Genomic DNA, 23,208 nt, shown 5'->3' on the forward strand with positions numbered 1-23,208 from the left:
GCAAGGAATATGATTAGAAATTTGAAGACTATCTGGTAAAATAAAGTACATCTTTCTGGCCAGCTAGTTTATCATCTAACTTTTGCAGAAGTAAAATGTGAAAACTTTGTGAAACAATTTTTTTTTTTACCCAAAGCTATTTTTAATTGTCTTTGAGCAGTGTTAATGGATAAAGTTATAAATGCAGGAATGTATAAGAATATAGTTTAAAATCTAGTAAAATGAGTTATTTTTAATATTCTTATTTTGAAATATTATTAAATCTTTTATATAAAACTACTGCATTGGGAAGTTATAATTAATGTTTGAGTTTCCTTGGGGTATATTAAATTCTTGGTTTAGACTTCTCAGAGGTCATGTATTTTGATTTTTAAATATATTTGATTATATAGTTTTTAAAAATAAAAACTTTAAAGATGATGGGATGCTTACATACTTGAATTGACGTTGTATACTGCTTGTTAAAATGCACAAAATCTGTGTCTTCTATTGTCTGTATTCTGTTTTTTTAATTTGTACTAAAATTTGAAGGCCTAGGAAGATATTTCAATTTTCATTGTGTCTTTTGAGTTATTTTTTGACTCTGAAAAAATAGGCCATCATAATGTCTTTTCAATGGGATGTCGTATTTGTCAGCATTAAGGAATCCTAGAAGGAGAGAAGTATCTTCTCTGCTGCTGTTAAGACGATAAAGAAATTTGTAGACCTTAGAAATTTGATTTGACATCCTCATCTGCTGTAGGAATGTTTAGTGTTAAGATCACCAACCTGTGCCTCCTTGAAACTGGTAGAGAAACTGGGATCAATATTGGGGTGCCCAGAGCTGATATGTCACCAATTATTGGCATGATCTACAAATGTGTGAAATTTGAGGATTTTTATAAACCTTTATATTTTCAGTCATATTAGTGTTTATTAACTACATAGGTTAATATTTTGCATAGGTCATTTTAGTTTATCCTTTACTGTAGTCTTCAGTAGGTTAATGGTAGGGAACGTTACATCTGAAAGCGTTTGGGACCCCTGCACCTAGTCAGGTTCAGTCATTGTGCTTCTGTAACCTGACCAGAACTCAAATTTCTTAGAAGGTTTTGAGGATCCCAAAAATTAATTTGAGGCCGGGTGCGGTGGCTCACGCCTGTAATCCCAGCACTTTGGAAGGCCAAGGCAGACTGATAACTTGAGGCCAGGAGTTTGAGACCAGCCTGGCCAGCATGGTGAAACCTCTTCTCTACGAAAAATACAAAAAAAAATTAGCTGTGCATGGTGGTGTGCATCTGTAGTCCCAGCAACTCAGGAGGCTGAGGCAGAAGAATCACTTGAAATCTGGAAGCAGAGGCTGCAGTTAGTCAAGATTACGCAACTGCACTGCAGCCTGGGTGACAGAGTAAGACTCTGTCTCAAGAAAAGCAAAAAACAAATAACAAAAAAAACCTTGATGTCTTATAGAATTGGGAAATGGTTTTTTTTTTTTTTTTTTGAGACGGAGATTCGCTCTTGTTACCCAGGCTGGAGTGCAATGGCGCGATCTCGGCTCACCACAACCTCCGCCTCCCGGGTTCAAGCAATTCTCCTGCCTCAGCCTCCCGAGTAGCTGGGACTACAGGCACGCGCCACCATGCCCAGCTAATTTTTTTTATATTTTTAGTAGAGACGGGGTTTCACCTTGTTGACCAGGATGGTCTCGATCTCTTGACCTCGTGATCCACCCGCCTCGGCCTCCCAAAGTGCTGGGATTATAGGCGTGAGCCACCGTGCCCGGCGAATTGGGAAATGTTTATAGTTTTGGATTGAATAGCTAGAGGCTGCTCTAGTGATTCTGGTGACTATACCCACGTTTTGGGCTTAGTCAAAACTGCAGGTTCATGTTGTATAATAGGAGCCAGACTGTCAGTAAATAGACCTGTGTTTTCTTTAGGATTTAAAAAATCAGGCTGGGCACATAGTGGCTCATGCCTGTAATCCCAGCACTTTGGGAGGCCAATGTGGGCGGATCACGAGGTCAAGAGATTGAGATCATCCTGGCCAACACAGTGAAACCCTGTCTCTATTAAAAATACAAAAAAATTAGATGGGTGTGATGGTGTGTGCCTGTAGTCCCAGCTACTTGGGAGGCTGAGGCAGGAGAATCGCTGAACCCGGGAGGCGGAGGTTGCAGTGAGCTGAGATCGTGCTACTACACCTGATGACAGAGTGAGAATCTGTCTCAAAATAAATAAATAAATGAATAAATAATTTAAAAAAATAAAAAGTTAGTGGATCCGAAAGATAATTTTGTCATTAAAAAAAGAAAACCCATGTCATGTGTCCATTACTCATTGTTTACCCCTTGGTAGGTTATTTAAATTTGATTTTTTGGTTAATTTTAGACTCTTTTTGATCAGAACAATGCTGCAAAAAAAGAAGAGTCAGAAACTGCCAACAAAAATGATTCTTCAAAGAAGTTGTCTGTTGAGAGAGTGTATCAGAAGAAGACACAACTTGAACACATTCTTCTTCGTCCTGATACGTATATTGGGTCAGTGGAGCCATTGACACAGGTAATTATTGCTAGAATTGAAATTAGGAGATGTGCATCGATATCTACTTTTTAATATATTGATAAAACTATTGTAATGATATGCTTTGCAAATCTGTAGTTTCATGTGTCTATAGTCGTGAGCAAAGTAGGGTGAAATATCTAGTAGAATGTACTCACTTTTTTCTGGGGATAAAAACCATCAGAAGAAAGAAGTATAGAGTAAAATGATGCCATACAAACTTTTGTTATAACTCTTCCCCCCTCCCCACCCCCGATGGTGTCTCACCGTGTCACCCAGGCTGGAGTGCAGTGGCTCCATCTTGGCTCACTGCAACCTCTGCTTCCTGGGTTCAAGCGATTCTCCTGCCTTAGCCTCCTGAGTAGCAGGGATTACAGGCATGTGCCACCAAGCTGGGCTAATTTTTTTATTTTTAGTAAAGATAGGGTTTTGCCACTTTGGCCGGGCTGGTCTTAAACTCCCGACTTCAGGTGATCTGCCCACCTTGGCCTCCCAAAATGCTAGGATTATAGGTGTGAGCCACTGTGCATGGCCTTATAAGTCTTTAACTTCATATTGTCATTAATGTTAATGGTAGTACCTTGCAGAATTTGTATATATACGCTGACTATTGTTTAATGCTTACTATGAACTTGGCTTACATATTTTATCCCATTTGATCCTAACAGTTTTGGGAAGTAGGTTCTGTTATCTCTATAGATGAAGAAAGTAAAGCTTACATAAATTTAAATAACTTGCTCATATCTCTCAACTAGTAAGAACTGGGATTCAAAGTAGATCTGACTCCAAAGTCTTGCTTTGTTTGCATTATTTTACTGTGTTCCCTATATTATAAAAAAAAAATAAAGCATGAAGTTGAAGTAATGTAAGATGTTTTTATTTTTTCAACTATAATACTTTTTCAAATAATTCTTGATGTCTTATATTAAAACTGACTATAATAATACAAACTTGATACGAAATGAACAATTTCTCAATTTTGAGGTTAATATGAATAGTGAAGTTGACTATTTCTGAAGTTATATGTTTTTCTACTTTGCAGATCTAAGTATTTGTATAGAGTAAATGACAGGATGTGGATTATACTATGACAAATTGATGTTAAGGATTTATTGAGTAAAAAAGTGTTTTTGAATTTTTCAATGCAGTTAATGTGGGTGTATGATGAAGATGTAGGAATGAATTGCAGAGAGGTTACCTTTGTGCCAGGTTTATATAAGATCTTTGATGAAATTTTGGGTGAGTACTTGCTTAGGATTTAATGCATGTTTCTATTAGTATCATCATAATGTCCCTTTATATATAAAGCCAGACTTAGCCAGTATAAATTTTAAAGATGTGTCTCTGGCTTTTATTCTTCTGAATATAAATGATCTTCAGAAAATTTATACTGTGATCTGTAATGTTTTAATATTTGTTTCATCTTTGTTTCATTTTTTTCATCTATGAAATGAATGTGTTGTAATACCACAGTTGGTCTGTACTCCTATATGTCTAGTCATCTGGGATTTGCTAGCGTCATAGTTACCCGGGGGACATCTTGAATATGGAGATGAAAGGGACTGATTTTGCAGATTCATTGAGTTGGTGGGACATGTAAATATGTTTTTCACCAACAAATCAGATATTTCTGTTGGACAGCCAAGTTTAGTAACCATTGCTCTAAATGATCTCTGTCTTCTCCAAATCACATGATTAATTAAGTGAATGCCTAGTTGTGACTCCTAGGGAATGCTTGTACTTTGGAAGTATTTTAATCAAGGACACTCTAGAAATTGTCTTTCTCTGCCACCTCATCAGTGCAACTTGAGGTTTCTTAGTGCAGTTGTATGGGTCTCTCAGAGCTTCTTCTGTTGGTATTTGGTGAAGAGATAAAAGATTGAAACTGCATTTTATTTTATACCTTTACTCTTGCCTCCAGACTATAATTTTACTGTTTTACGTTTATTACAAGTGTTTGTCAGGAGCATATTTCCTTCTATGATTGTGTTCAAATTTCCTTGAAGCAGCGGTTAATGAATGCAAAAATATTTCTGTTGCCAACTATGGTGTCTAGGATACAGAATTTCGATTTCTAAGGATGTTGAAGACTTTTTCTTTGTAACTAAAAAATAACTGGTTTCTATTCAATATGCCTATAAAGTCACTAGTTTATTGAAAGAGATCAATAGAATGCAATTGCTTGTTACCAAGATATAATTAAACAAAAGTTTTTACTTTTAGACCTGGATTTGAATGTTGTAAAGTTCAGATGTTTGTTCTTAATTTGTTTTGATTTATATGTATCACTAAAACATTTCCTCCTCTTTTTTGTGGTAGAAAACGTAACAGTAATTTGGTGTGATAATACAATTTAGGAATATTATTTGGAAAATAAGATTGCATATGAGAAGTTAATAGTAATTTTATTAACTATTACCAAATGTAGATGTTTATATTAAGCAGTGATACCCATATAGTTGTGTCCATGTATTTATTTATGTAATTTTGTATATTACTCACTGAGATGTTTAATTTTGTAGTTAATGCTGCTGACAATAAACAGAGGGATAAGAACATGACTTGTATTAAAGTTTCTATTGATCCGTAAGTATATTTAAAGTTTAATTTTTTTATACTAAGTTTTATTCAGATAGTCCCCAATTTATGAGTACTCCTCAAATATAGTATATGGGTAGTACCATTTTGTTTACCTGTTGTTTGAGACTTTGTTATTTTTGCCTCTTTTCTGTGTCATTTATTGTCTTTTCTTCCAAAGAACTTTGATATCGGGGCTCATGGAGGCCATTTTTCTTTGATGCTATGTATGCTATTTCAGCTGCTAATCACCCTGTCTTTTCTTACCTTTACTTTGGGACTCAAGGCTAAGGGCCATTGGTGTGATTCCAGTTACATTATGCTTTAAATCTACTTCTCATGACTGATGTTTGGAGCTTTCCATTATTTATGACATAATTTAATAAATTAGGTACTTTGGGTATAACCAGGTCTTTAGCTAATTATATCACTGTGGGGACTTTTATTTATAAATTGATTTTTTTTTTTGTAGGATGAAGGTATATAAAAACTAGTAGTGTTAAATCAGAAACATAGCTATTATGCTTATCCTGTTTTTAACCAGTATTCCTTTTGTAAAGTGTTACATCCATTCTTTGTAATTTCATTAGTAATTTAGCATGACTTTAAGATTTTTCTCTAGTAAACATAAAAATCTAATAATTCAGGTACAGTTTTACTATTAATAATCTAATTTCACATGGTATAGTTAAGATTGGTACTATAATAAAACTATAATTTATATTTGGTTATACCATGAAGTTAACTATATTTTATATGAAAATGTTACCATATAACTATGCGGTTGAAATTCTTTATTTTTCTTCTCCATTCTCTTTTTTAAAAAAATTTGAATTATTTCTATAATGAACGTATTCTTGAGAATTTATATGATAAGGCATACAAGACATTTAAAGTTACAACTTATACAGAGTTTAAGATGGTTTAAGAAAATTTTGACAGTTAAAATTCCTTTTCTTATTTAGGCAATTCTAAGTTAAAAAACGGATCTCTCTTCATTTATTATGTTTTAGGAGAGTAAGGAATAATAGACGCTGAATGTTTGATATCTTTGAATTTTTTTCAAAATTGAACAATTCTAATTGAAAACTTAAGGAAGAAAGGACCTTCCTTAAATACATTCTTGATGAACATAATTGCAGTTGTTTAGTTCTTTTATGTGGTTCTAGCCATATCAATCCAATTATTTTAGCTACATTAATCCAATATTAAATTTGAAAAACTGTCATCAGAACGAAGTGATAAAGAAGTGAGCTAAGCCAGGTACAGCTGCTCACTACTGTAATCCTGGCACTTTGGGAGGCAGAGGCAGGCAGTTCCCTTGAGCCCAGGAGTTTGAATCCAGTCTGGGCCACATGGTGAAAACCTGTTTCTACAAAAAAAAAAAAAATACAGAAATCAGCTGGGCATGGTGGTGAGAGCTTGTGGTTCCAGCTACTCAGGAGGCTGAGGTGGGAGAATTGCTTGAGCCTAGTAGGTTAGGCTGCAGCGAGGCATGATTGTGCCACTGCGCTCCAGCCTGGGCGACAGAGCGAGACCCTGTCTCAAAGAAAAAAAAAAAAAAAAAAAAGGACAACAAAGAAGTGAGCTGTAAGACAACTCTGTAGACTGCATAAGGGCTTTTGGTTTATTTTACTTTTCAGCTCATTACAGATTTTGTACAAATAGTATTTCTACATAAGTCTAATAATTCTAGTGCCTTTATTGCTCCATTTTATACTCTGTTTCTAATGAACATTTTTGTGTAGGCCTAAGAGTGAGGGAAAATAAAACTAAGTTTATTTGTTTCTTAATGGCAATCAGATATCAACTTTTTTTTTTTTGTATCTCCCACCTCATCTTAACTGCTTCTGCTAGAAAATTATTTTATTTCAATATGAACAAAAATCCTTAGGTACTCCAAGAAGAAAAGGTGATGGTAGTATATTTTCTCACTCCTCCTTTCTTATTTGTTTTGTTGTTTAAGAATCATTGATGAGAAATTGAGTCTTTCTCTTGCTTTTAATTGAATTTCATATACTTCTAAAATTGCTAATAGGCATTTTGTGAGAGTTTGCTGATTCATATATTTTATTTTCTGAATTTTAACTATAACATTTTGTGTCTTGAGATTTTGTCCCATAATCACCTTTGTTTTTTACCACATATACTATAGAATTAGTATTACTTGGATTAAAATAAATGTTATTTCAGGGGTGCAGTTTTTGCTTCAGTAAGTTAAGTCATTTTAAAGCTGAATTTAAATGAGAAAAAGAGCTGTTGCACTGTTTATCCAATTAATCTAGTTTTCTCTGCTGTCCATTTGTGTATCCTTTGAGTTTCATTCTTTTTAACATTTTTGTATAGCAGAGTTTTATTTGTCATTGTACATTTGTGCACATAAACTTCTTGTGTGGAGGAGAGGTTAAATTTTAATAGCTAACGGGCAAAATGTATAGTATATACAGTACAGTCTAGCTCTTACTCTTTTTTCCCCCATAGTATTCTGTGATGGAGGGATAAAATTTAAGGAAAAAGTCATGGTTGTAAAGCCATAAGAATAGACTTTTAAATACAAGGCATGCCTTGCAGAATTGGACAGTTCATCTAGAAGTTAGAGAATTTACAGCAATTTCTTACAAGGGAGCTTAACACTTACTAAATAATATAACATAACAGTATTGAAACAATTTATTTGTGGATGTCTGTCTGATTAAAAACAAACATGGAGGCTGGGCACAGTGGCTCACGCATGTAATGCTAGCACTTTGGGAGGCCGAGGTGGGTGGATCGTAAGGTCAGGAGTTCAAGACCAGCCTGACCAACATGGTGAAACCACATCTCTACTAAAAATACAAAAATTAGCCAATCGTGGTGGCACGCACTGTAATCCCAGCTACTGGGGAGGCTGAGGCGGGAGAATTACTGGAACCAAGGAGGCAGGGGTTTTAGTGAGCTGAGATCGTGCCACTGCACTCTAGCCTGGGCGACAGAGTAAGATTCCTTCTCCAAAAAAAAAAAAAAGAAAAGAAAAAAAACGAGGAAAGCTTATTAACCAGCATTCAAAATATTCCTCTAGCTTAAGTGTTCTTTAGAGTTGAAACTTTATAGCTTTCAAAAAATATTGTATACTCATGCTAAAATATATGTAGACATTTCTTTTTTTAACAAATGGAATCATAGTATATATACTACTCTCTCTCTCTCTCTCTCTCTCTCTCTCTCTCTCTCTCTCTCTCTCTCTCTCTCTAGTATATATACTACTCTCTCTCTCTCTCTCTCTCTCTTTATCTCTCTCTCTCTCTCGACGGAGTCTCACTCTATCGCCCGGGCTGGATTGCAGTGTAGTAGTGCAATCTTGGCTCACTGCAACCTCCACCTCCTGGATTCAAGCCATTCTCCTGCCTGAGCCTCCCAAGTAGCTGGGACTACAAGCTCTGCTACCACACCTGACTAAGTTTTTGTATTTTTAGTAGAGAGAGGGTTTCCCTGTCTCAATCTCCTGACCTCATGATCTTCCTGCCTCAGCCTCCCAAAGTGCTGGAATTACAGGCATGAGCCACCACACCCGACCTATATCTTTCTTTTTATTCAACATATTATAGACAGCCTTCCTTATTAACTTACATAGATCGACTTAATTCTTTTTAACTATTTGCAAGTATTTTATTATGTTGATGTGTCATAATTTATTTAACCTCTTTCCAACTGGTAAGTATTGGATATTTAGATTTTCGATGTTTTTTACCAGCTCTAATTATTTTTGAAACTTTATTTGCAAACTATTAAACATAATATTCTTATTCCTAATTTTTATTGAAGATAGATTATCAATGGAGCAAGGTTATAGAATTCTGGATAATTGTTTAGAGATTACAGAAATATCAGATCTGAGAAATGATATAGATTGAAATTTTATAAGAGAGGTGAGTTTGATAGCAAGTTCCAATTTCATACTCATATGGACTTGGAGAATGTTGAGGATGCCAAACATTGATTTTTTTTTTTTTAATTGTGATGAAGATAAATATGTAACAAAATGTCTATCTTAATTATAGCACCATGTAAACATGGTGAAACCTTTTCTTAAGGTTTTCTCTTAAGTATGTTTTGTTCTTTTGTCATCCTGAGGTGCTTAAGATCTGTAATTTTCCATTCCTTGCCTTTATTTCCTTCATAATCCTCCTTTATTAGTAATGACTCAAGGAAAGAAATGTTTGTCCTCAGCAAGTATTTTCTTGAGAGATGAATCAATGTCTTCCAATTGATAATGACTAGTATCTTGCTTATAATCATTAAGATTTATTCTAGATTACCTTTTAATGAATTAATTTATCTTTACTATTTTAAACTCTAAATTCTACTTCTTTTTTGTTTGTTTGTTTGTTTGTTTGTTTTACAGTGAATCTAACATTATAAGCATTTGGAATAATGGGAAAGGCATTCCAGTAGTAGAACACAAGGTAGAGAAAGTTTATGTTCCTGCTTTAATTTTTGGACAGCTTTTAACATCCAGTAACTATGATGATGATGAGAAAAAAGTTACAGGTAAAGTCCGAATGGAATTTTGGTTGAAAAATACTGTTTTCTTAATATAAAATGTGTAGCTTATTAAGGAAATCTGTGGTTTTGGTGTGAGAAAATCATCCAGAATTACTATTTATAAACTATCATGTATAAATATTGTCTTGATAATAGTCTAAGTGACGCTTAAAAACCTTATGTCTGATAGTACATTGACTTAATGTTAGAACAGCTGGAAGTTTAACTTGGCTAACAGTTTGGGTTTTGATTTAGATAGGACTGGTATAATGTCTATATATAAATTTGTTATTACATAAGCATTGTGTCTTTTGGTATTAAGTTACTTTTAAACTGTTTTCCTTAAGAAGGTCAGGATTGAAAATTTAGACTCTGTAAATAGAGTTGAAAGTGCTTTGACCAAAACCATATATTTTCATACTTATTTATGTTGCCCACATAGGTTGATAGTTTTTTTTTTTTTTTTAATCCAAGGCTCTGGGAAATGATATAGATTAAAATTTTGTGATAGAGAAGCAACTTTGATAGAAAATTCAGATTTCATACAGAGATTTACTGGATCTTGAAAGATACAAAGTTTAATGTTTTTGAAATTGTAAAGACTTTGATAAATACACAAAACACCCATTTTAATTACACTACTATATGTGCTAAATCTTAATTGTATCTTTCTTTAAATGAAAAAAATCTAAATATACTCTGGAATTTTCAGTCGATGATTGATAATGCAGTTAGTGGAACTGTTTGCAACAGACCTGCCCTATGGTAGTGAATTAACAAAGTTCCATTAAAAACATTGTTACTAAACCTTTCATATTGAATTTTTCTTACAGGTGGTCGTAATGGTTATGGTGCAAAACTTTGTAATATTTTCAGTACAAAGTTTACAGTAGAAACAGCTTGCAAAGAATATAAACACAGTTTTAAGCAGGTACGCTAGAAACACATCTATTTCTTTTTTAAAAAATAATGGTTTGTTATTTTGCTGAGATAGTAGAACCTTAGGTAAACTGCAGTGGTACCTATATAACTTCATTTGTTTTAAAAAAAGCATTATTCGAGTCATCAGAGTAAAGAGACATCAGAATGCCTGGGAGATTTAATATAAGCCTATTCCTCTACCATTCCTTTAAAACAAAATGGTTTATTTAACAGACTTTATTTAACTTAGTTAAGTATTCATGAAAATGTCCTGAACCTCACAGACTTATGTACATGCAACCACTTAGTGTTTGAAAAATTTGTCAGTGAATCATCAAATTTATATTTCAGAATTTTATTTTATTCTTGCAGGTCTATGAGAATGATTTGAAATTTTATATAAGCTAAAATAATTTTTATTTATTTTTATTTTGAATTTTCTTTATTGCTCTCCAACAACCTGTTGATGTAAGCTAAAATAATTTTGTCAGGAAAATCATCACGCATATTTATTTTTGTAAAAGTCTATATGGTCATATTGAAGAATTTGAAAGAGGTTTTGGTGCCAGTTTGTAAAGTTGTGCAGTTCAGTTTATTTTTAACATGAGATTATTATCACAGTAGTACAGTTGTCCCTCAGGAGGATTAGTTCTGGGATCCCCTTCCTACACCAAAATCAGAGGATGATCGAGTTTTTTATATAAAAAGGGATAGTATTTGCATATAACCCATGCACATCTTCCCATGTACTTTCAATCATCTCTAGATTACTTGTAATGCCTAATACAATGTAAATACCATGTAAACAGTTATGCTGTATTTTAAACATTTGTGTTTTTTTTTTTTTCACTAATATTTTTTAAGCTGCAGTTGGTCGAATTTGCAAATGTAGAACCTGTGGCTATACAAGGGCTGACTGTATTTGCTATTTTTTTGTCTGCAATATTACTAAGGATTTGAATGGTTTGTTGTGAAGTTGGAAAATTGATATAGTTGTGGTAAATGAATGTATTTAATGAGTAGAGTCTTTATGTATCATGAAATGTGGAAGCATTATAGAAATACTTGAATTTTTTTTTCTTTTGAAGACATGGATGAATAATATGATGAAGACTTCTGAAGCCAAAATTAAACATTTTGATGGTGAAGATTACACATGCATAACATTCCAACCAGATCTGTCCAAATTTAAGATGGAAAAACTTGACAAGGATATTGTGGCCCTCATGACCAGGAGGGCGTATGATTTGGCTGGTTCATGTAAAGGGGTCAAGGTCATGTTTAATGGAAAGAAATTGCCTGTAAGTGTCCCCTAAAATAGTTTTAATACTATGTTATTTTATAGAGAGAGTATTGTTGAGTCTTCCTTTTTTAAAGCTCGTCTGGTAATCTTTTACTGGTGTGTTTAGATGATTCACATTTAAAGTGATTATTGATACATTTGGCCATTGTTTCTTCAAATAATTAGTCTGTCTTGTTTCCTTTCCTTTTTGAGTTAGTTATATATATGTTATATTATTTGATATTGTCCCCAGTTCTTGAATGCTTTGTCTATTTTATTCACTCTACTTCTTCTTTTTGTATTAGTTTAATTTCTATTCCCCTCTATTCAAGTTTACTTTTTCACAGTCTCTGGATCAGGTTTTCTGAAGAGCCTGTCAAAGGCATTCCTTGTGTCTTCTGTTTTTTTTTATTTTTATCATTTCCATTTGATTATTTTAGTTTCCATCTCTTTAGTGAAGTTGCATGTTGTCTTCACTTTCCACTAGATACTTTAACATGCTAATTAATTGTAGTTATTTAAAATACTGTATCTGATACATGTTACAACATCTGTGAGATACTTAGTTGGTTTCTGATGATTGCTTTATCTTTTCAGATTGTTTTTTTCTTGACTTTTGGCATGCCCTATAAGTTTCTGTGGAAAACCAGATATGTTTGTAGGGTAGTAGATATTGAAGTAAATAGGCATTAGTGTGGGACTTACGTTATATTTACCCAGGAGATGAGCTGCGTTTGAAGTTTGTTTTTGCTGTAGTTTTTGTAGTACCAGAGACTTCCAAATTCTTCCTTGTTTTTGTCTTTCCCCTTGGCTTAGGGCCTTCTTTTTGAGCTGCCCCTCAGAGATGGTCTCTCTTGCAGCTCTTCCAGCTGAAACCCACTGTTGTTACTGGAGGCTTCGTAGCATAATGGTAGATTGTGGGGGAGATGATCTCTAATGTCTGATTACATCCCAGTCTTTAGAGTGCATGGTGAACCTGTATCTCGGGTTTGACTTTTGTAAGTTTATGCCCCTCTTCTGTGGGTAAAGACTTTTTTTCTGCCCTCTATTCTCTTTCCACAGCTGCAGCAGGATTCCACCAGTGTTCTCAGCCTATTTCCTTGAGGTCCCCTACCCTGCAGAATAAGCTTTTTTTTTTTTTTTGGTAAGGAAGCTAGAACTGGGTGGATTTCCTAGCAACTTCTGTTTCCATTTCCCAGCCAGTACTATGGGAGTGCAGAGGGGAAACCTTCTCTAGTTCCCTGTGAGAATTTGGTGGGTTTTCTGGAGGAAAAACCTGCAAGAGTATGAATGAACTCCTTACAGCTACAGCCCCTAGAAGCTTTATGCACCACTCACACTAGCATACGCTCTTCTAGCAGCAGTTAGTCAAAATTTCTGGTTTAATGTTCCTACTAGCTTATTAAATATCTGCCCCAGGTAAGCAAAAGCTTAGGTTTTGTGGTCTCTGACAGTTATGTCTCTCCAGACTTCAGGATGGCGGGCTATCCTGTGATCTCAGTTCTTCAATGGGTTCATGAAAAAACCCTTAATTTGTTGTCTGATCACCTGTTTTCTTGTAAGGGTAGAGGATTTTTTTCCACCCTAGTTCATTACATGTCTGAACTGAAACTGGAAGTCTACCTTATTTTAAAAATGTAAATTTTTGAAATATTTTATACCAATTTACCTGTCCCTTCACATCCTCTTTTTTTAAAGTACACATAGAAATTTCTTTTTTAAAAGTCAATTTTCTAGGGGCTATAGCCATAAGGAGTTCATTCATACTCTTGCAGGTTTTTTCTCCAGAAAACCCACCAAATTCTCACAGGGAAGATCAGTGAGAATCTAAAGAAGGTTTCCCCTCTGCACTCCCATAGTACTGGCTGGGAAATGGAAACAGAAGTTGCTAGGAAATCCACCCAGTTCTATCTTCCTTACCAAAAAAAAAAAAAAAAAAAGCTTATTCTGCAGGGTAGGGGACCTCAGGGAAATAGGCTGAGAACACTGGTGGAATAGATCTGGGAAATGCCACTAAGGTTTGGATCTGCGCATTTAGAACTGTTGTAAGTGAGAAGAAATGGAATATACATATTTAATGTCATTCACCTATTTGAGCCGCCAATGTAAGATTCTTAATTTTTTTTTTTAATTAATAGGTAAATGGATTTCGCAGTTACGTAGATCTTTATGTGAAAGACAAATTGGATGAAACTGGGGTGGCCCTGAAAGTTATTCATGAACTTGCAAATGAAAGATGGGATGTTTGTCTCACATTGAGTGAAAAAGGATTCCAGCAAATCAGCTTTGTAAATAGTATTGCGACTACAAAAGTAAGTATGCAAATTCTTTTTCCAAGTCAGTGGTAGAATAGGGCTTCATTAAAAACTACAAAATAAATAACAGTATCAACCTCCAAAAAACCCAAATCTGTTTTTGTTAAATAAGAATTGACTTACGAAAACCTGTTTTCTCTGAAATTGCTGTATTAAAATTTACTTAAACATTCATTGAGAAATAAGTTTATATGGTTAGTGTTTATAGTTGAACATATTTATATTTTATGAAATTTAGGATGATAAAAAGTTCCTTATTCTGTAACTTTCAGCCCCATCTTCCCCAACCTCTGGGGAGTGGAGAGGGGGCTGGTGATTGAGTTAAAAATTAATCATGGCTATGTGATGAAGCTCCATAAAAACCCCTGAACAATGGAGTTCACAGAACTCCTAGGTTGCTGAATACATTGAGGTCTGAGAGAATGGCATGTCTGGATAAGGTATAGAGTTTTGTGTACCCTTTCCCCCATACCGTGCCTTATGCATCTCTTCCATTTGGCTGTTATTGATGGATCCTATATGAAAAAAAACTAGTCAATGAAGTAAACTGTGTTCTTGAGTTCTATGATGTGTTCTAGCAAATTATCAATCCTAAGGAGTGGTTCATGGAATCCCCCAATTAATAACTAGTTGGTTAGAAGTACAGGAAGCCTAGGACTTGTGACTGGCATCTGAAGTGTGGGCAGTCCTGTGGGACTGAGCCCTTAACCAACCATAAGTACTTGTGCTAACTCCAGGTAGTATCAAAATGAATCACATCGTTGAACATCGATTTGTTGTCTGGAGAATCAGAGAGTCCTGAACTGGGTGAAATTTAAGGCTGTTAGTATTGAAAGCGCCCCAGAATTAGTGTTAGAATTGAAGTGAGGAAAAAAAACAAACAAATACAGCAGTTGGTTTATTGGCTCTGTAGACAAAATATCTCATTTTTTAAAATCCCAACTTTGATTCTGAGACTCCTATTACTCTTTTAGAAAATAGGGTTTGTAATACAGATAAAGTATTTTGCTACTTTAACGATACAAGATTTTGGATTTCATATTTTTGTTTTTTCACTAATACAAGATTTCAGAGTTCATATTTTTTTTTCTTTAGGGTGGACGGCACGTGGATTATGTGGTAGATCAAGTTGTTGGTAAACTGATTGAAGTAGTTAAGAAAAAGAACAAAGCTGGTGTATCAGTGAAACCATTTCAAGTAAGGCATGCATTGTACATTGCATATGAAGCATATATATGCATTATATATGTGCTGAATTACTAAATAATATTAGCTCTGATGTTGACTTTTTTGGTATGTTTTCAACAGGTAAAAAACCATATGTGGGTTTTTATTAATTGCCTTATTGAAAATCCAACTTTTGATTCTCAGACTAAGGAAAACATGACTCTGCAGCCCAAAAGTTTTGGGTCTAAATGCCAGCTGTCAGAAAAATTTTTTAAAGCAGTGAGTAAAACTTGTATTATTTTTCATTGCTGTTATTAAGAGTTGATTAAGTAGTTTTCTTGATTTAACTTATTTGTGATTAGTTTCTTTCATCATATTAACTGTGGGTATAAGCATGCTTGCACTGTAAACTAATATGCTTAATTTGATAACTTTAAAGGATAGACTTTAATGTTTCCTAAAACAATTGTTTTGCAAAGAAGTAAAGTAGGGGATTATGTAACTAATTGCATTTTTAGCTTTGCATTGACCATTGTAAAGGTCAGATTTCTCCTAACAAATGTACAGGTCCTTATGTGATTCTTTCATCTTTTCTACTCTCATTTCACCTTCATCTACTGATTCTTAACTTTACACATTTTAAAAAATTGTGGTAACATATGCATAAAAAATGTATTATTTTCTACATGTTTTAAAGTTTCATTTTGCTTTGCATATAATTTTTTAGGCTACTTTAACTTCTCTAAAATAAGGTGAGAGCACAAATAAATAATGAAAATGAATCAATCACAGCCTTTCCTTTTTGGAATTTTGGTGGGGGAATGCTGTATAACTGCCCTAGAACTAATGTATTTGTCAAATTCCAAAATGTAGATTATCAGAAACAAAAACAAAAGTTGTTTTTTAGTTCTAACTTAAGGCCTGTAGAAATAGTACTTTTGGATCTAATCTCAATGAATTCTGAGTATAAATTACCCTATATTAATACTTTCCCAAATTTGTGTTCTCATGACAATTGCTTCTTTGATGAAGTGATTTGATTTTAAATTTTATACTTTTTCATTTTAGGTGCAGTAAGTTTAAAATTGGCAACATAGTTCACCTCTTTTTTTTACATCTTAAACATTCCAGAAAACTATTTCATACACCTAATATCGCATCACTCAGGATGATAAAAAACTTTCAGGACTTACGGTTGGAGATGCTTAACTTTCTTAAATTTTCTGTCTGGGTTGACATCTTGTCACAGATTGATTCACTGCAAAGGTCAAACAATATGTTTTTATTACCAAGCTATTTAAAGAATAAAGTCTATTAATAAGTTACCAAGGTTATCCTAATGTTCCTTTTATGTTAATACTTTTTGTCATAGTGACACATTTTGTATTGAATGATATCAGCTCTATGTGAACATCTAGATTTTGCCAGCTGGTAGATTCATGTGTGGATCTGTTTTCACTGTATTAATTTTAACAAAATTAATTTGTAACAAGAGCAATGTATATTCCTTATGGATTTTATTATAATAGAATGTTTCTCATATGTAAAAGTTACCATTTTTCATGTATGTATATTTTAGCTTTAGTTTTACTGTAGTTGAGTAAAAATTGATTAGCTTGTGGCATTATTCTTATTACCGTTATTGTTTTGTCCTAAAATACCTTAAAATCACACACATTCCATGTACTGCATTAGGCCCTATACATTTTAGCTAAATGTATGAATTTTCAGCTTGTTTGTATACCATTATTCTTTTATTTTTAGGCCTCTAATTGTGGCATTGTAGAAAGTATCCTGAACTGGGTGAAATTTAAGGCTCAGACTCAGCTGAATAAGAAATGTTCATCAGTAAAATACAGTAAAATCAAAGGTATTCCCAAACTGGATGATGCTAATGATGCTGGTAAGATCGATATTTTTAAATAAGATTTTGATTTAAGTTTCACTTTTATCTAGTTAGAGAAATTTTTTATTTTCTACATATAGTTAAACTATGATTTTCCATTCAGAGTATAATTTTATTTTATTGAAATGATCACATACACAACATATTACTAATTTTCAGGGGATAAGAATTCAATAAAATATACTTAATATTTGTACTGGGCAATAATATAAAGTAACTTTTATAGTCTTTCACTGTCAGCATTCTGATGTTAATTTTCTGACTTTGTTTATGTATAATTTTAAATTTTTCTCAGGTGGCAAACATTCCCTGGAGTGTACACTGATATTAACTGAGGGAGACTCTGCCAAATCATTGGCTGTGTCTGGATTAGGTGTGATTGGGCGAGACAGATACGGAGTTTTTCCACTCAGAGGCAAAATTCTTAATGTACGGGAAGCTTCTCATAAACAGGTAATATATATCTGTATATATATACACATACTCACATGACATTTCTAATAACTACTAAACTTGTTGAATTTTTAAATGTAATTTCTGACTCTCTTTGTATATTTCAACACTTCATAATACATTCAATGCTTTTCTTTTTTGAACAGATCATGGAAAATGCAGAAATAAATAATATTATTAAAATAGTTGGTCTACAATATAAGAAAAGTTACGATGATGCAGAATCTCTGAAAACGTTACGCTATGGGAAGATTATGATTATGACTGATCAGGTTGGTTTTAAAGTTACCATATATTTGAAATTCATGTCTTCTTCAGATTCTCCTTTTAATATTTGTTTTATGAGACTTGCCCCAAGATAGTATAACTGAAAGGGATTATACATCAGGTGGAAAAAAAAACCCTACATCATTTAGTGGAAACATTTGTATGAATTGCATTTTATATTACCTAATTTTGGGGGTAACAATCTTATGAATTATTTAAGAATATTTTAAAATGCAGTATATATGAGAAGAATATAATATGGTGTGTTAGTAAGGCATCCTACCTACAAGTAGGAACAAAATGATGGAATTAGCAAGTAAGACAGATTAATGATAATGGTTAATATTTATACATGATGGCATAATTTGGGATGCACAAATACTAGAAGGACTTAAATAGTAAAATGACAATAATCAAGAAAGAAATAGAAAATCAAAAAGGAAGAATTTCAAGTGCATTCAGCTGTTTTCTCTTATGCACTCTAACGTATTTGTAGAGAAAATCTGCAACTAAAAAAACTTCTATTAATACATATTTTTAAGCAGAAATTTTCCTATTTTTATATCAAGAGAAGACTTGTGAATATCTGTAGTCCATGGGTTTTCCTACCATTGCCCATTAAGGTGGCATTATAACCATGTTTTATTTTATGCATTTTCCATCCTTAAATCATTCTTTTAGTGAAATCTGGGGAAACTATATAAAACAGATAAAATGATAATATATTTTTATATTATATATATACTATATTATTTGCATATTAAGAAAAAATTGATCATCTTAGTATCTTTTGTAAAATGTATTTCTAAAATTTGGAGTTTTGTTTTTTGCGTTCACATGTTTTAAAATTTATATAAGTAATCATTTTATAAAATTATTACAGGACTTTTTACTTTACTAACATTTATTTAGGATCAAGATGGTTCTCACATAAAAGGCCTGCTTATTAATTTCATCCATCACAATTGGCCATCACTTTTGAAGCATGGTTTTCTCGAAGAGTTCATTACTCCTATTGTAAAGGTACTCTTTGCACTAATATATTTTTATATTGTTGTCTTAAAGGGTAGCCGAAAAACTAATTTTTTTTCTAATTAATTTAAGGCAAGCAAAAATAAGCAGGAACTTTCCTTCTATAGTATTCCTGAGTTTGATGAGTGGAAAAAACATATAGAAAATCAGAAAGCCTGGAAAATAAAGTACTATAAAGGTTTGTATTTTAAAATACTTAAACTTTAAATACTGATATAAATTTATTTTTATGAAAGCAATCTAAAAGACATCTTGAAAGTTTGACTCTATTTTCAATTTCAAAAATAGCTATTGCTGATTTTAAAATATTGTTATAGAAAAATTTATACAAATAGACTAGTATAATAGATTGTATTGAATGGGATCCCCATTTCAATGACCAGCCTTGTTTCCTGTAAACCTCCCTTACCTGTAAACCTCCCTTATTGTCAGTCCATTAGTTTGAAATAAGTTCCAGACATTATAGTCTAGTATTTCATCTATAACTACTTTAGTGTGTATTTCTAAAAGAATTTTTAAAATCAACCATAATACCGTTATCATAACCTTCTTTAATATCCTATTGTTGTTGTTGAGATGGGGTCTCGCTTTGTCAACCAGGCTGAAGTGCAGTGGCATAAACACAGCTCACTGCCACCTTGACCTTCTGGAGGCTCAAGTGATCCTCTTGCCTCAGCCCCCCAAGTAGCTGGGACTACAGGCCTGTGCCACCACACCCAGCTAATTTTTGTATTTTTATAGAGACAGGGTTTTGGTATGTTGCCCAGGCTGGTCTTGAAATCCTGAGTTCAAGCCATCTGCCCACCTTGGCCTCCCAAAGTGCTGAGATTACAGGTGTGAGCCCCCATGCCTGGCCCCCCTTTTTTAATAACGTTTAATACTCAGCCAGTGTTAAAATTTCCCTGGACTGTATTAAAAATGTTTTTTTTAGTGTTTTCTATTTTTATTTTGTGTATCTATTTATTGAGATAGAGTATTGCTCTTGTTGCCCAAGCTGGAGTGCAGTGGCGTGAGCTCACTGCAACCTTTGCCTCCCGGGTTCAAGCGATTCTCCTGCTTCAGCCTCCTGAGTAGCTGGGATTACAGGCATGTGCCACCACGCCTGGCTAATTTTTTTAAAATTTTTAGTAGAAATGGGGTTTCACCATGTTAGCCAGGCTGGTCTCGAACTCCTGTCCTCAGGTGATCCGCCCACCTCGGCCTCCCAAAGTGCTGGGATTACAGGCATGAGCCACTGCGCCTGGCCTAGTTTTTTGTTTTTTTTTTAATTGTTTTTATTTTTTTGAGTTAGGGTCTTGCCATATGTTGCCCAGGCCGAGTGCAATGGCACGATCACGGCTCACTGCAATCTCTGCCTCCCGGGTTCGAGTGATTCTCATGCCTCAGCCACCCAAGTAGCTGGGATTATGGGCAAGCGCCACCATAAAAATAGCCTGGCTATTTTTAGTAGAGACAGGGTTTCGCCATGTTGGCCAGGCTTATCTAGAGGTCCTGGCTTCTAGTGATCCGCCCACCTTGACCTGTCTGCTAGGATTATAGGTGTGAACCACTATGCTTGGACTGGGTTTGTTTGTTTTTTTTCAAAGTCAGGATCCAAATATGGTCTACACATTGCATTTAGTTCATAAGTTCCTTAATACAGCATTTCTCTTTTTATATTTTTTCCTTGTAATTTATTTGTTAAAGAAGTTGGGTTGTTTGTCTTGTGGAATTTCCCACATTCTAGATTTTGTTAATTATATCCCTCTAGTTACATTTAATATGTAGTGTGTTCCTTTGCCCCTTACTTTCTGTTAACTGATGGTTAAATTAGAGGCATGATCAGATTTGGGTTACATTTATTTGGCAAAAACATTTCATAGGTAGCATTGTGTACTTTCATCAGGAAGCATCTAATGTCTAATTTGTCTTTATTTGCCCATTAAGATTGATCAGTTGGTATAGGTGTTGCTAGCTTGATTCATCTATTAAAGCTTCTTCACCAGCTTTTCACTTGATGGTTTTAAGCAGACATTGATATTTATGACTCACTTTTATTTTTAAAATTGTGCAGGATTGGGTACTAGTACAGCTAAAGAAGCAAAGGAATATTTTGCTGATATGGAAAGGCATCGAATCTTGTTTAGATATGCTGGTCCTGAAGATGATGCTGCCATTACATTGGTAATTAAGTTAATTTTTAAAGAGCTTTTGTTAGCCATCTCCCTACCTTCTATTTTTTTCCTTCCAGTCTGGTTCCCTATGATAAGTCTCTTTTGATCACTCAAGCTAGTTAATTTTATCCCCCAGATTATGCTGTGCTTTTATAAACTTCTTTAATTGAAATACCTTAATTCAAATGTGTTTTTGATAAAAAGATTGTAAAATAACCTAATTTTTCAGAAATTAAGAATTAGGTATTTGCCACTTATACATTTTAATTTTGTAATGAAGTCTATTTTATTTTTAATGTGCAAAATCATTACCTGGAATCTTTCAGGCATTCAGTAAGAAGAAGATTGATGACAGAAAAGAATGGTTAACAAATTTTATGGAAGACCGGAGACAGCGTAGGTTACATGGCTTACCAGAGGTTAGTCTTGAAGAGTGCTGATGTGGGGGAAGGAGAGAGAGACTAGAACATCAGTAATAATGGTAACATTGCTATATAACTTTTCTCTTAGCAATTTTTATATGGTACTGCAACAAAGCATTTGACTTATAATGATTTCATCAACAAAGAATTGATTCTCTTCTCAAACTCAGACAATGAAAGATCTATACCATCTCTTGTTGATGGTGAGTACTGTTTATTTAAAAACCTCATTTTTGCATGTTATTTACTATAGTTTAATTTCATGTACTTTAAGCTATCCTTATCATACACATTAAAGTTCTTACTTGAAATCTTGTATATGAAGAACTGATTCAGAGGAATTTAAGGCCTTTTTGAGGTTGCTTTTGTTACGTGTTTTCATAGTGCTGAAATCTTTAATATTCCTTAATTTGAAACTTTTAAACCCTTTGAGTTTTTCAGGAAAATTAACTTTAAGTCTAAAAGTCTTAATTAAAGCTTTTGCCCAAGTTGTCTGCAGATTTTCTCAAATAAAAAGTAAAATGGAATTTTGATAATTTCTAAAATACTTATCAGAGATTAAATTTTAAAAAATGTTTATACCACATTACCCAAAGCCTAATGCTTTACTTATTTAACCTGAAAAAAAAATTTAGAAACTATTTCTAACTTGAAGAAAATGTAGAAACTATTTCTTGTTAGTTGAAGCAGATTTTGGTCTTCTATCTAGAACTTTTTTTTTTTTCTCATTTTATAACCTTTACCAAGTTTGTTGATCTTTGTATTGCTTGGCTTTTCTGCTAAGATGGTTCTACCTGTCCTTCAAGTTCTAGCCATAAATTGCCTTTCTTCTATGAATTCCACTTTAAATTGGTCTTAGATACCTAAACTTCTATGCCAATTAGTATGTATCTCTTAATTTACTTACATTAATTTTGCCTCCAGAATTAGATTACAGAATTCTTAAGGAAGTTGCCATATTTTATCATCTTCTTGTTTTTACCATGCACTGGGTCCAGTATAAATACAATGATAGCATATACTGAAAAGGTTGTTACTGTGCTCATTGGCTTACAGCAGGGGTGTCTAATCTTTTGGTTTCACTGGGCCACATTAGAAGAGGAAGAATTGTATGGGGCCACATGTAAAATAAACTAACACTAATGGAAGCTGATGAGCTTAAAACAAAAACAAAAATAAATGCAAAAAAAAAAAATCTCATGGCGTTTTAGAAAAAATCAACTAATTCGTGTTGGACTGCATGCAGCCTGCAGGCCATGGGTTAGACAAGCTTGGCTTAGGGCAAGAAGAATGATAAGGAAGCAGAGTAATTTGCCCACATTGTTTCACGCAATCCTTATGATAACTGTATTAGGAAAGTAATTATTTCTATTACTTGGATGAGGACATAGACTTACTAGTTATTTGCTTAGTCACATGGTAAATGGCCAAGTTGAGAATAATATACAGATTAGTGAGATTCTAAAGACTTTATTCTTCACTATGACAATAAACCTCTTCTTTTTAAGGATTTTTCTGATTTGGGATACTTAGAATAGATTTCAGGCTCCTTGATGGCTTGCTGGCAATTTAGTTAGCTACAAATGACATTTTGGTTGTATAAGCTACAAACGGCATTGTGTTTGGAAGCTACTGTTAAAGGAGTTTGATGC

General features: G+C 33.6%; 1 protein-coding gene across 2 annotated transcripts in view; it reads left to right on the forward strand.

Annotated features, from left to right (window-relative positions):
* Positions 1-23,208, forward strand: part of TOP2B (DNA topoisomerase II beta) — a 67,442-nt gene that overhangs the window by 17,648 nt on the left and 26,586 nt on the right. The window contains exons 2-18 of one of the 2 annotated variants that reach the window (XM_021666464.2): positions 2,385-2,540; positions 3,689-3,779; positions 5,063-5,126; positions 9,499-9,644; positions 10,472-10,569; positions 11,648-11,860; positions 13,980-14,153; positions 15,252-15,353; positions 15,465-15,602; positions 17,088-17,226; positions 17,525-17,682; positions 17,829-17,954; positions 18,862-18,972; positions 19,054-19,159; positions 21,035-21,144; positions 21,461-21,553; positions 21,645-21,759. In XM_021666464.2, coding sequence (XP_021522139.1) covers positions 2,385-2,540; positions 3,689-3,779; positions 5,063-5,126; positions 9,499-9,644; positions 10,472-10,569; positions 11,648-11,860; positions 13,980-14,153; positions 15,252-15,353; positions 15,465-15,602; positions 17,088-17,226; positions 17,525-17,682; positions 17,829-17,954; positions 18,862-18,972; positions 19,054-19,159; positions 21,035-21,144; positions 21,461-21,553; positions 21,645-21,759 — 2,140 coding nt within the window. Of the gene's footprint in view, positions 1-2,369; positions 2,541-3,688; positions 3,780-5,062; positions 5,127-9,498; positions 9,645-10,471; positions 10,570-11,647; positions 11,861-13,979; positions 14,154-15,251; positions 15,354-15,464; positions 15,603-17,087; positions 17,227-17,524; positions 17,683-17,828; positions 17,955-18,861; positions 18,973-19,053; positions 19,160-21,034; positions 21,145-21,460; positions 21,554-21,644; positions 21,760-23,208 lie in introns of both variants that reach the window. The other variant, XM_021666463.2, reaches the window with a different exon arrangement.

This window comes from Aotus nancymaae, unplaced genomic scaffold, assembly GCF_030222135.1.
Source record: "Aotus nancymaae isolate 86718 unplaced genomic scaffold, 86718_ANA_hifiasm-v0.15.2.pri h1tg000019l, whole genome shotgun sequence".
Classification (NCBI taxonomy): domain Eukaryota; kingdom Metazoa; phylum Chordata; class Mammalia; order Primates; family Aotidae; genus Aotus; species Aotus nancymaae.